This window comes from Phoca vitulina, unplaced genomic scaffold (genome assembly GCF_004348235.1).
Source record: "Phoca vitulina isolate PV1807 unplaced genomic scaffold, GSC_HSeal_1.0 scaffold8, whole genome shotgun sequence".
Lineage (NCBI taxonomy): Eukaryota > Metazoa > Chordata > Mammalia > Carnivora > Phocidae > Phoca > Phoca vitulina.
In genome coordinates, this window is record NW_022589711.1 from 58,907,160 (window position 1) to 58,920,183 (window position 13,024).

The 13,024-nt window shown below is 47.7% G+C and overlaps 1 protein-coding gene across 1 annotated transcript; it reads right to left on the minus strand.

Annotated features, from left to right (window-relative positions):
- Nucleotides 1-3,409: 3,409 nt before the first annotated feature.
- Nucleotides 3,410-12,667, minus strand: PSMD2 (proteasome 26S subunit, non-ATPase 2). The gene is made up of 21 exons (XM_032407033.1): nt 12,491-12,667; nt 12,012-12,068; nt 11,491-11,655; nt 10,304-10,425; nt 9,916-10,140; nt 9,474-9,632; nt 9,180-9,324; nt 8,927-8,987; nt 8,308-8,454; nt 8,028-8,134; nt 7,704-7,831; nt 7,388-7,475; nt 6,247-6,409; nt 6,022-6,123; nt 5,685-5,830; nt 5,355-5,438; nt 4,965-5,133; nt 4,784-4,878; nt 4,441-4,567; nt 3,894-4,012; nt 3,410-3,755 (listed from the first exon to the last, which is right to left on the minus strand). The coding sequence occupies exons 1-21, from the start codon at nt 12,623-12,625 to the stop codon at nt 3,573-3,575; spliced, it is 2,727 nt and encodes a 908-aa protein (XP_032262924.1). The 5' UTR covers nt 12,626-12,667; the 3' UTR covers nt 3,410-3,572.
- Nucleotides 12,668-13,024: the final 357 nt, after the last annotated feature.

Sequence of the window (13,024 nt, forward strand, 5' to 3'; positions counted from 1 at the left end):
TGTATATGAGGAACTGAAGCTCCAAAGGAGAGCAAAATAGATTCATGGAGAAGGAACCATAGTGAGAATGAGAATGCAGATCTAGTGTTCTCTCACTCTTCATTTTGGTTCTGTGACTTTATCATGTATGACTCCTTTCTCTACTCTTCTAATTTCTTTCTCCCTAAGCAAACTAATATATAAAAATCAATTACTAAAAAAAAAAAATCAATTACTTGCCTACCTGCCAATCTGTTCCTAACTCAGAAACCTCTCTCTCGAGCTCCAGTTAGAACAAGGTACCACCTAAAAGACATCTCCACCTGATCATCCCACAGGCATCTCAAATTGTGTATGCCCCGATAGGAACTTGTCAACTCTCCCTACTCAAGAGTCCTCCACCTCAACCCCATACATGTTGGTGCCCATGTATTCTTTTTCAATGAATAATGCCCAACCTGAAAATCTGGGATTCATCCTACATTCCTTCCCATCCATGTACTACCTCTAATCAGTCACCAGGTCCTCTTGGTATTTGGATCAAATTCAAGTACTATTATCTTTAAAAAAATCTTTCTTCTGCCCTTCCCCACCTCTAATGCCCTAGTGCAAGCGTTTATTTCCTTTGCCTGGTCTCCCAGCCTCCATGGTGAGCTTCCTTACCCAGATAACTGATATGACTTTCCTGCTCTCACTCAGTGGTCTCCATTGAGAGATACTGTCAATTTCTTAGAACAACAAAGCTCTTCTAAACCTGATCTGAGCCTGTGTCTCTTTTACTATATCTCCTACCACACTTTTTCCTGGCCCTGTACACTTGGCCAAAGCAAACTATCTGTGGTTTCTGAAAATAAATAGCTTTTCCGCTTTCCTTCTTTTTGTACTCCCTTAGCGATATTCTACCCTTTTCCTCTGGACAAACTCATCTTCCTCCAGGTCTCATTTTCCCTCAAAATTTTCCCCTGACCTACCTAGGCACTTAGGCTCTATTTCAATGATTCCAGGGTACTTTCTTCACACCCCAGTACAGTATCGATAACAATGTATCACAATTGTTTTCTTTTCCATTATGTAAGCTTTTTGAGGATAGGCTTTTGTTTTTTTCTGGTATCTTTGCATCCACACAAACTAAAATAATGTCCAGTGCAGAGTAAAGCTCCATTGATATTTGTTGCTGAATGAATGACTGAATGTAAAAGGTTAAGAGTCATTATGAAAATTTTACTCTAAAGTACAATCACTGATTTGGGAACGAATTATTTTATTTAGACTGTTTTGCTACTTACAAATCTTTTTTTTTTTTTTTTAAGTAGGCTCCACACCCAGCATGGCGCTCAAACTCACAACCCTGAGATCGAGTCACATGCTCCACCTACTGAGCCAGCCAGGCATCCCTACAAATCACTTTCTAATTTATCTTTTTTTTAAGATTTTATTTTTTGGGCACCTCTTAGTTTTGGCTCAGTTGTGATCTCAGGGCCGTGAGATCGAGCCCTGTGTTGGGTTCCACGTTCAGTGCAGTCTGCTTAAGTTTCTCTCTCCCTCTTCCTCTGCCCCACCCCACCACACACTCTGTCTCTAAAATAAATAAATCTTTAAAAAAAATTATTTTTAAGTAATCTCAACACCCAACATGAGGCTCAAACCCACAGCCCCAAGATCAAGAGTCACACGTTCCACTAACTGAGCCAGCCAGGCGCCCCTCCAAATTATCTTTACATCACCACCATTGGATATCAAGGAAGGCAATTATGATATCCCCATTTTACAGGTAACAGAGGCTCACCAGACAGGCTGATTTGCTCAGGACCACAGAAGATCCATTAAAGGGGTTTGACAGGTCTACTGACTCCCAAGTCCAGTACTTCAACTTTTATACAGGTTTTATACAGGCTGCCAAATAAGAACAGAGAAAAGACAATAGAGACACTAATCCGAAGTTGCCATTCTCCAGCTAGCCAAGACCTTGGACTACAAGGGGGTCTGCAAGGCTCCAAGGCTACAGACACAGATTAATGTAGTAACGGCATAGGCTTTGGAGTCAAACTTAGATTCCAATCCTGGTTCCACCACTTACTATGTGACCTTGAGTAAGTTACTGAACCTCTCTCCAAACTTTATATTCCTCACCAAAACACAGGGATAATACCTACCTCTCAAAGCTGTTGTGAGATCTCTGAAGTATGTAGAGTAATTATTCTTTCAACATTTATTGAAGACCTATGAAGTGCCAGGCACTGCTCGGAAGCTAAACCCACAGAAAGTGTTGGTTAGTTACTATGATTATCTGGCAGGGCGGTAAGTTCTGCACTGCATCCACAGGGGTCCAGGCCCCAATTGACAGCATAGCTATACTCATACCAACCCCACCAGGAAGGAGCACTGAAGATCAAAAGTGATTGCATTCCAGGAAGGAGGCTACTCCTTTTTCCCATTGCTACACTAAGAGGAAGGTCAGGGTCAACCTTCTTTGTTGCACCCAATTTCTTTTTTTTTTTTTTTTTTTAAAGATTTTATTTATTTATTTGACAGAGAGAGACACAGCGAGAGAGGGAACACAAGCAGGGGGAGTGGGAGAGGGAGAAGCAGGCTTCCCGCTGAGCAGGGAGCCTGATGTGGGGCTTGAACCCAGGACCCTGGGATCATGACCTGAGCTGAAGGCAGACGCTTAACGACTGAGCCACCCAGGTGCCCCTGTTGCACCCAATTTCTACAAAGACAGCACAGAAGTAGATGTTAACATCAAATCTCTCCAACAGCAGCCTTCCAAGAGACAGAGGATCACAGGAGATAAAGATGTCCCTTTCAGGGGCGCCTGGGTGGCTCAGTCGGTTAAGCGTCTGCTTTCGGCTCAGGTCATGATCCCCGAGTCCCAGAATCAAGCCCCACATTGGGCTCCCTGCTCAGCGGGTAGTCTACTTCTCCCTCCACTCCTCATCCCGCTCTCATGCTCTCTCTCAAATAAATAAAATCTTAAAAAAAAAAAAATGTCCCTTTCATTCAGTAGTACAGAAGTTTAGAAAGTAAGGCTGATTCTGCTGCTTCTTAGAGCAGGGATCCTTGGCCCCAAGTCAGGGAATGATGGGGTTGAGGTGGGCGTGCTTTGGTGGGGTTGGGGTGGGAATAGGATCCACAGCCCCTTAGAAAGTTATTTGTAACAGTTTGTATTACAATTTGTGTATATGCACCTCCTAGAAAGAAGATCCGTTACACTGATCAGCTTCTCAAGGGTCCATGCCCCTAAAGATGAACCACTATTTTAAGATGATTAGGAAGGAGGGGAGAAGGGTAAGGAGTTTAATTTGTCCCATTCAGGACAGCCTCCCTGCTAGCCTAGGCTCAGAGCTGCTATAAACGATGGCTTCTCACGTCAACTCCCCACCCCGGTCTGGCCTCCAGCCACAATACCCCAGAAAACACACATAGAGGGACCTTGGGGATAAAGGTCTTTATTCAACAAAGTTATCTCACTCGGTAACAAAATAACAGGAGGTTAACAATTCCCCCAAAGGTCTGGGGCGGTGTCCACAGCTGGCAGCAAGAAGCACGGTCCACTGACACACCAGCGGCAGCTCAGAGCCCCTGGGAGCCACTTAGAGGTCATAGTTGGGGTTCTTCCGAAGGATAACAAAACCTTCCAGGATGGGGGTGACAGGAAGAAACTCCTCAGTGGCCAATTCTGCCCGCTCCCCGTGGGCCAACAATACTGGGGTTGTGTGTGTCTGGAACCCCGTGATAGTCTTAGGCTTGCCGGCCTGGCCCACCACATCCACTGCCTGTAGGGTGAGAAAATTGAAATGGGGGTGTAGCAGATGGGGGTGTAACAACAACCCAGTGCCCATACCAGTTTCAGAGAAGCAGGTATGTGTGCATTCTCCAAGTTTTGGAGCCCTCCCATCCGTTCAACCCCTCACCTGGCCCACACGGACAGACACTGGCAATGGCCGCAACTCCTCATCGAATGTAACCAGCATCCGGGGCTGCATGGCAGCCACCAGCCCATACAATACATAGTGCGATTTGCCCAGGATTACTGAGGGAAGAACAGAGGACAACAGTCAGATGCATCAAGGCAGGCCTGACCTCAACCTTGGGACCCCACTCCAGCCCTGACTCTTTAACCCCTTAGTGGTTCAGCTGAACCTACATCCCTCCCCTCATACACCACACCATAAACCAGAGATACTCCCACCTTATTCTGCCCACAGACTGCAGACTTAATAATTAATTTCCCTCAGTCACTTAGGAACAGACACTGGGCTCAGCTCTTCATCCTCAAAAAAAAAATCTCTGTGGGCCAGATCAAAAAATGTGGGGAGATGAGTTGCAGAAGGCCCTTCACAGGCCCAAAGAACATCAGGAACCCAGAGTGGTATGGAACTAACTTGGAGTCTGCTCCTAAATGACAAGGTGGCCCTGGTAAGTAAGGGCGCCACTACAGGAGTCTTGACAGGAACTCACTGTTACGGACATCCAGGAAAGAGACAAGCACTGTGAGTAGCCCAGCCACGGCCACCTGACTCATAAGCTGCCGGTCACTGTGGTAGGGGCAGAGGGTGAGTGTGCCCTTCCCTAAATGTGTCAAGCCCTGGGGAAAAAAAAAGAGAGAGAGAGAGAGAGAGAGAAGTAAAGGTCACATCTGAGGAGACGTCACCTAACCTGGCCATATAGAAATCCCACAACTCATTCACACCCTCCCTCCCAGACGAACTCAAGGTCCCCCTCATGTTACCACATCTCCCCCCTTCCATCACCACGGATACCTCTCTTGGCACACTCGAAGGAAAAGAGTTCTACTCTTTACCTGTGCCAGGCGCACCATGAAAAGGTTGTTGGGGTCCTTGGCATGATACTGGGCTAACTGGCGCAGCATCGCAGCCAGACGGGCATTATTGGTACCTGGAAATGTTAACCGGCACAGAGTTGGAAAAAAGGCCTTGAACGTTCCTTTAGCTACTTCTGATCTTTTTCTGACCGATACTCACCACTGCCCACCATGCCCATGGCAAAGATGGAGTTGTAGGAAACTTCTGGGTCAGCATCGTGAGAGAACTTGCTTAGGGTATCCAGGATATTGAGTCGTGGATTTGAAACAGAGATTAGGGCCAGTGCTAAAGGCACAGCCCGTCGGAGAGTAGGCTCCCCATATCTCAGCTGGCGATAAAAGAAAATAACGAGAGCATCATAGGAAGCAATACAACAAACTCAGTTATAGGAACAGACTGATGGGTAAAAGGGGACTTAATCAAATTTTGGACAACAGGCATAGCCAAAAGACTATTTCTCCACCGAGAAAACCCATCAGGAAAGTCTCCTCCGGGGAACTCCAGGCACCGACACCAGTATATTTCCAGCCTTCTCCACGCGGTACTCACCAGGTGGCCAAAGGTTCGTAGTGCCATCTCTGCACCAATCTCCTCCCCCATAGCAATAAGGGCAATCCCCAGCACAGCCACTCCCTGCGATGGAAGAGGCCGCAGAGCCCAGTCAGCTCACCCTTGACTTAAGTCCCGTGTGAGAAGAAAAAGCTGTCCTGTGTGGGCTCACCCTGACCCCTCACGCACAGAACCCAGCCTCATGTCCTCTCAATACACAGCACCACCTGGAGGGGCTCTGAAACAAACCCAAACCCAGCTCCCCTGCTCCCCTACACACTTATCTTTCCACAGAGCCTGACTCAGAGAGCACCCAGCTGCCCACAGAACCTGATGTGCTCCCATGTCGGCAGGGGCTTCCTTCTTGTCCTTATCCTTCTTTTCCTTCTTGTCCTTGTCTTCCTCTTTTTCCTTGGAGTCAAAGTGTTCGCTACAAATATGCAGCAGCTGCTGTACCTTCAGTACATTCCCAGAGCCTGCAACATGGTGGGCAGGGTGAGAAAGGATAAAAAGAAGGCACCAAAAAAAAAAAAAAAAAAAGCTTATTCCAAGAACAGAAGAAGCTAAAGAATCTAAAGCAGATCAGAACAACTGAGAAAGGAGAATAAACATGAAGAAAGGGCCAAGAGAGAAGTGAGGAGTCACTGGGGAAGCACGAAGACACGACCTGCATAGGCACACACATCCACTAGCGTGTTGGCAAAACTGCGGAACGGCTCGGACACAACCTCCAGCGCCGCCAGGATCGCCTCGATGGCCTCGCCCTTGCCTATAGGACAGATTCAAGGCGTCAAGAGGACACCTGCTTCCATCCAGCACAGTTTTTGACACATAAGCCCCCCCTGTTGTACCCAGTTCCTGTCAGCCTTTGCCCAGAGAGATACCCCCTCACCCAGATGGTTGAGGCCCAGTCCGAGAGGAAGCCAACGGGCATAGGTGTCCTTGAGCTCAGTCTCTGACTTCTCCATGATGGTCTGAAGGATAGTGGAAGTGACATCTCCATTGCAGGATCCCACTGCTATCATTCCACAGGCTAGAGCTGTCACACCTGCCACCTAGAGATAGGAAAAGCAGTATCATACATGGGAAGCTATTGAAATAGCTGTTTAACTATCTTGATTCAATACAGTCAATCCCTACAGGCCACACTAGGTAATAATCCCTTTCTGATGATAAGTCAAAGAAAGTAACAACAAGAGCAACCACTCACTGGATATTTACTATACATCAGCCACTATGCCAACTGTTCTGTGTACTATTAACATTAACATTTAACCCTCACAACAACCCCTTGAAATAGGTCCTGCTGTTGTTATTCTTTCAATGATGAGGAAAATGAAACCTAAAGGGATTGTGTTACACGTCCAAGATCACACTGCTTATAAGCAGAGGTGGCATGATTTGAACTGAGGTCTTTCTGACTAAAGCTATGCTTTTAGCCACCATACTATATGTATCTATCACTAGAATGACTGCATAATTAAGAAAATTTAACATTGGGGGTGCCTGGATGGCTCAGTTGGTTAACCGTCCGACTCTTGTTTTGGGCTCAGGTCATGGTCTCATGAGTCATGAGATTGAGCCCTGCAATGGGCTCCACGCTCAGCAAGGAGTCTGCTTGAACTTGAAGATTCTCTCCCTCTGCCCCTCCCCCACTCGGGCAAGCATGTGAACCCTCTTTAAAATAAATATATCTTAAAAAAAAGAAAGAAAGAAAGAAAATTTAAGGTTAGCCAATGACTAAAACAATGAGTGAGAGAGAATCAGCCACCCCAAGCTGGATTAAGTTACTCCCCTCTCTAGTCTGAGTACTTCCTCATGGACCCCAAGGGCTGGAACTCAATACCAAAATGTTAACTCTTTAGCCTCAATACCACCTGAGGTTTAAAATTTCAGCTCCAAAAGATTTCACTGAAGTGATACACACATCCCCCATAAACACACACACACTTTTTTCACTACTTATCACAGAGAGTGGTAAAACTCAGAGCACCTTCCCTACCTCCCCTAAATGTCCAACAGCTTCTCCTCACCTCCATACTAGACTTGGAATCTCCCATCACAGGGAGCAGCAGTGTTAGAACATCTTCACGATTGGAGCCAGCATAAGCCAAGCCTAGCCTGCAAAAGCCAGGGAGAGGCAGTCCCAGACACACAACCAAAGACAGGACAAGGAAGGTACAAAAAGAGGATTGGTCATTTATTCATCATTTCAGTAGTCACCAAGAGCCAAATACTCAACAGACAGGGTGGTAGTCCTTGGCAACACAAAGGTGAAAAGGACTCAGTTCCTGTTTTCGCAAAGCTTACAGGTTGAGTACTCCCACAAGAAGCACCAAGAAGCCTTACCCAAAGATGGAACCAAGTCTCATAGTGTTGCTGTTGTGAAGAACATAGTCTGAGAGCAGTGCCAGAGCGGGGTCACACTCATTCCGGACCCCAGAGTTCACGATGCCACAGGCCAGAAGGGCTCCTGACTGCAAAATGCAAACAGATTCTTCACTCAGGTTACTCTACCTTCCACACCACAACGGACACAACACGGACTTCATTTTAATTTCCACCTTACCTGGAGTTAAAAACCAGGTTGACCTTATCAATGAAAGGGAGGCCCTGAGGGCCCTAGAACATGGTAGGAGAATGTCCCCATTAGTGGGCTATGCCCAGACCAACCTTGATGTAGTCCTCAGAGGAGTACAAGTACTTGTCAATCTGGGTGAGGCCACCATCCACATCCCACAACAGAATCATGCCAAGGGATGCAGCTGCACTCAACATTCCTATACCAAGGAAAAAACCTGTCAGTCTTAAAATGGTCCCACCCTAAGAAAGTTGTTACAAAGAGCTCTGTAAAAAACAGCCCTGGGGATCCCTGTCACATTAACACATGAACCTAGAAGGATAATAGAAATGAACAAGGCAACACAAAGATAAAGTAGCCACAAAGTTATACCATGGTCTTTGTTCTTGTAAAGCCATTTGTTGCCATCATCAGTCAGCAGCTTGTCCTGGCCAAAAGCGGCGTTCACAAAACCATTCACAAAAGAAGAGGCCAGGTTCATGCGGGCAGAGTCTACTTGAGAGCCGCTGCCCCCAAACCCTGCACAGGAGGGAGAGGAAAGAAAAGGAAAAAAGGTTAAGAGAAGGGCAAGAAAGGAACATAGCATGGTGGCTGGTCTCTGGCTCTGAATTGGCCACTTGGGATCCTCTATCTATGCCCCCAACAGTGACTTGGAGAAAAGGTATGTGTGAATTTTTAGCTCTATGGGATAGATAAATATGTTGGGCCAAGCCATCACTCCAAATACAAGGGGCATAATTAAGACTCCTCCAGTCCTGGGCGCCTGGGTGGCTCAGTTGGTTAAGCAACTGCCTTCGGCTCAGGTCATGATCCTGGAGTCCCAAGATCGAGTCCCACATAGGGCTCCCCACTCAGCGGGGAGTCTGCTTCTCCCTCTGACCCTCCTCCCCCTCGTTCTGTCTCTCATTCTCTCTCAAATAAATAAAATCTTAAAAAAAAAAAAAAAAAAAAGACTTCTCCAGTCCTCACACACATGGAGATGACTACTCACTGTTGTTCTCTAGGTGGGTTTTATAGATGTCATCAGGCACCTTGGGCTCCATGATGTCCAGCTGAAGAGAAGTCAGAGAGTCACAACTGCTCACCCACTATTCCCCCACCACTGTCCCTTCTGCTATCCCACTGAATGGCGATTCTAACCAAGGAGAGTCTAGTCAAAGTTATAGTCAGGGAGGTGAAATGCCAGGTAGAACCACAAACAAACAAACAAAAAAGCCTTGATGGAAAAGCGCAAAGAGTCTCACCTCCCGAGCTAATGCCAAGAAGTTGCTGTTGAGCTGTACATTGGACATGATCTCTGTCAGGTCCTCATACTCCTCCACATCTTCACTAAGCTCCAGAAATACCCCATGCCGGCCAAGCATGAATGCCATCTGCTTCTGTACTACCCTGTGGGAGAGAGCCATCACATCTGCTCAGCCCCCATCCATTAAGAAAAGTCCCTCAAGCCTTAACCAGAAACTACAGGCCCCAGCTCTTCACGCAAATGCCCCATCCATGAGCTCATCTCTTCCTTTGCCAGATTCCTCCCTACATACACATCCTTGCAGGAGGTAAAGATGTCTTCTACCAGCTCCATGTCATTGAGCATCAACGCCAATCTCAGAGCTTCAGGAAAGCGACTGAACTTTCGGAACACACCCAATGCACAGCGCAGTAGGGCAGAATTCTCAGGCTCAGGCACGTAATTCACACAACTACAGAGATAGATATAACAAAGCAGTCAGGAAGTTCCAGACATTCATTTACCCCATTTAATTCACTTCAAAATAAATACTGAATGCCTACTATATACCAGGCATTTTGCTAGATGTTTGACTACCAAGGAGACATGAAGTCTCCTTCCTCAACAAGCTCACAGACCTCAACAAATCAACTGCAGCCTGATGCTAATGATGCTGAGAAAACAGAGGAGGCACAACTGAGAGAAAAATGCTGGGGAGGCCAGGCCTTCCACCCATCCCCACCATGTTCACTCACCTGGTAAGATAGAGGCAGACCTTTGCATATGCATTCTCATCGATGTCCTTCTCCAGCATATCCACCTGCTCAATTTCCATGAGCAGGTCACAGGCCTCGTGCTCTGCATTGTGGGCCATGTTGTAAGGGACGATCTCCTTCACCAGGGTCAGCAGTGGTTCCCGTTGTGTCTTTTCCGCATCATCCAGTTCCTGCCACTCCTTAGCCACTTCCCCTGCGAGATGCCTATGGATAGCCCAAGACCATTACGGGGGTACAGCTTCACAGGAAGCACTTCCGTGGCCCAAGGAATTCAGTGTTTGGAAAATGCAATACTCTGGTACTCCAAAACAGAACTCACAATTATGTCTCAGAACCCCTTTGGATTCTCAAGAAGGAAAGGTCTTACCTGACATACTCATGACCCCAGGATGCCAATTCCTCCTGGGAACCCACTAGCCGATACTTGAGGCACTCACGTTCCCCACTCATGGTCATGGCCAAAACGGAGATGATGTCAGCAGCAAAACGCTGTAAAGAAACCAATGCTTTAAAGTCAAATCCAGGGTAAGGGGAGTGGTACATTATGGAGTTAAGACTACTATCACTATTCCCCAAATTAAGTTGTAACTATCCACCAATCTTTGTTATTAGAAATTTACATACTTTATGTAAGCTAAGCCTCAAGATAACCTAAAGTTGGTGTTGTTATCTCCCTTTTAAACCAATGTGGCTGAAGAATGATAACAAGGGGGAGAATGGAGAAAGATGGAGACTCCGAATTTTATCCTAGTTGCAATAATAAACTATTAAAAGGTTTTAAGCAGAGAACGTTTTCACAATCTAAAAACATCACTGTGACTGCTACATGAAAAACCACCTGTAAAAGTCAAGAACAAAAAGAAGGCAGCCGGTTAGGAAACTGTTGCAGTTATCTATGTTGACTACAGATTTCCTGGATTACCGTTGTACTAATAGAGAAATGACTGAACTAGAGATTTGTTTTTTATTTTTTAAAGATTTTGTTTATTTATTAGAGAGAGAGAGAGTACAAGCAGGGGGAGCGGCAGGGAGAGGGAGAAGCAGGCTCCCACCGAGCAGAGAGCCTGACACAGGTTTGATCCCAGGACCCTGGGGACGCTCAACCGGCTGAGCCACCCAGGCGCCCCAGGGGTTTATTTTAGAAATGAAACAAGTGAATGTACACGGAATATGAAGGAAACAGAAAAATCAAGGTTAAACCTAAGTCTAAAATAGATCACAAGTGGTGCCTGGCTGGCTCAGTCAGTAGAGCATGTGCTCTTGATCCTGGGGTGGTGAGTTCAAGCCCCGCCCTGGGCACAGAGATTACTTTAAAAAAGAAAAAAAATCACAAAAAAGAAATCCCAAGATCCACCATAAAGGACAGAAACAGTGCATTTTGAGAAGGCAATCCTCCTGTCAGCTCTTATGCCAGTATTTTGACTACTATAGCTCAGTTCAACCAGCTTGGATCTCAGAAGTCTGTTAGGCTTCCTCTGACTCCCCATGAGGCCCACGGTCTAGATGAAAAGGAACTTTTTAGCTAAGCCTCCACCATCTTCTGAAACAGTCTACCTTATTCTCCCCAGGGGCCATGTTCTCATAGATTTCCTTCAGTTTGCCATAGTGTGGACGCAGAAATTTGAGAGGCTTGGGCACTGAAGTCATAGAAGTTGTAGAAGATCGAATTTGCCTCCGCAGTTCCTCCAGGGCTGGTCGGTACAGGGATGTGTCCTTCTCCTGATCAGGAGATGTTAGAGCTCAGAGTCACATCTCTCAAGTCATAACACAGAAGTGTTTAACTAACAACTCCCCTAGGAAAGTAACTGTGTCTTATTCATCTGTGATTCCCCAACTCCCTGCTCATTGCCTGGTACAAAAACAAATGATCCCAGTTAAGAGTTGAAGAAGAAAGCTACAGAATCTTTCAAATATCCTTTGTAATTCTTTTCTCTCACAACATCATCACAACACTAACCCTAAACAGTCCGTCTTTCCTTCTATCTCATATAGCAATTGTTGCCCCCAAATAGAATGAAACAAACAGGCAGGGAAGATCTTAATATGTACCCACTCATGTCAACATCATGACTCACCCCCAGTCGTTCCACGAGCATCTCCAGTTCATCCTGAAGTTGTTTGTCCTCCTCAGACTGAGGGTTGGGGGAAGAAGTTCATCAAGAAAAGAAATCCCAAACACATCCTCCTCCCATTCACCCCGGGGCAGGTAGAGAGTGAGCCTGCCTCCTTAGGAGGGACCAGGTGGACACGGAAAGAGAGCAGGAATGGCACCCTGGCTGCTCGACCAGGCCGCTTGAATGCCGTACTAAAAACAAGGGTGACAATGACCAGCCCGGGCCCGTCTCACGAGTCGGTGGTGAAAGCTAGTGGGGTCGGCGGAGGCGACAGCGCCGAAAGGAGGATGAGGGGCAGAGAGTGCCAGGACCCCCAAGGATCGTCCCATCCGCCCTCTCCCGGAGGCTGCGGGGCCGTTGAGAGTCGTGCTCAAGGCCTGCGGAGCCGCGGTGACTCAGCCCCGCGGCCTCCTCCGCCGGGTCCCGGGGCCGCGCCTCACCAGCTCCTGTTCTTTGTCCTTGTCGCCGGCATCCCGCCGCTCCTTGCCGCTCGGCTTCTCGTCCGCGACGCCCGGTGCCGTCGCTGGGGGTTGCTGAGGCTGCAGCGGAGCCTTGTCCCGGCCACCCTCCTCCATCTCCGCCGCCACTACCGGCCAGCTGCGCGCGCACTGCTCGCACCGCCCCGTTTCCCATATGGCTTTGCGCACGTGGCCCACGGCGCCCCGCCTCCTGAGCTCGCCTGCTACCGGAAACGCCGCTGGGACCCACCCACTCCCGAGGCCTGGGATACCCCGCCCTCAGACCGCGCTCACGGAAGCCGCCCCAAAAGTACAATTTCTAGTCCCCAGCGCGCGCTGAGGCGCTGCCCCGGCTTGGACTGTGAGGTTCCTGAAGGCCACGCGACCGTGCAGTCTGTGATCTGAGTCCGCTAGCTGCGCTGCGGTAGGAGATGAACAAGCTGCGAGCCGAGAGACCGCTCATAGGGTCTCCTCTCAGCGGGGTGAATAGTACCCACAGTGACACCCCAGTTTGGC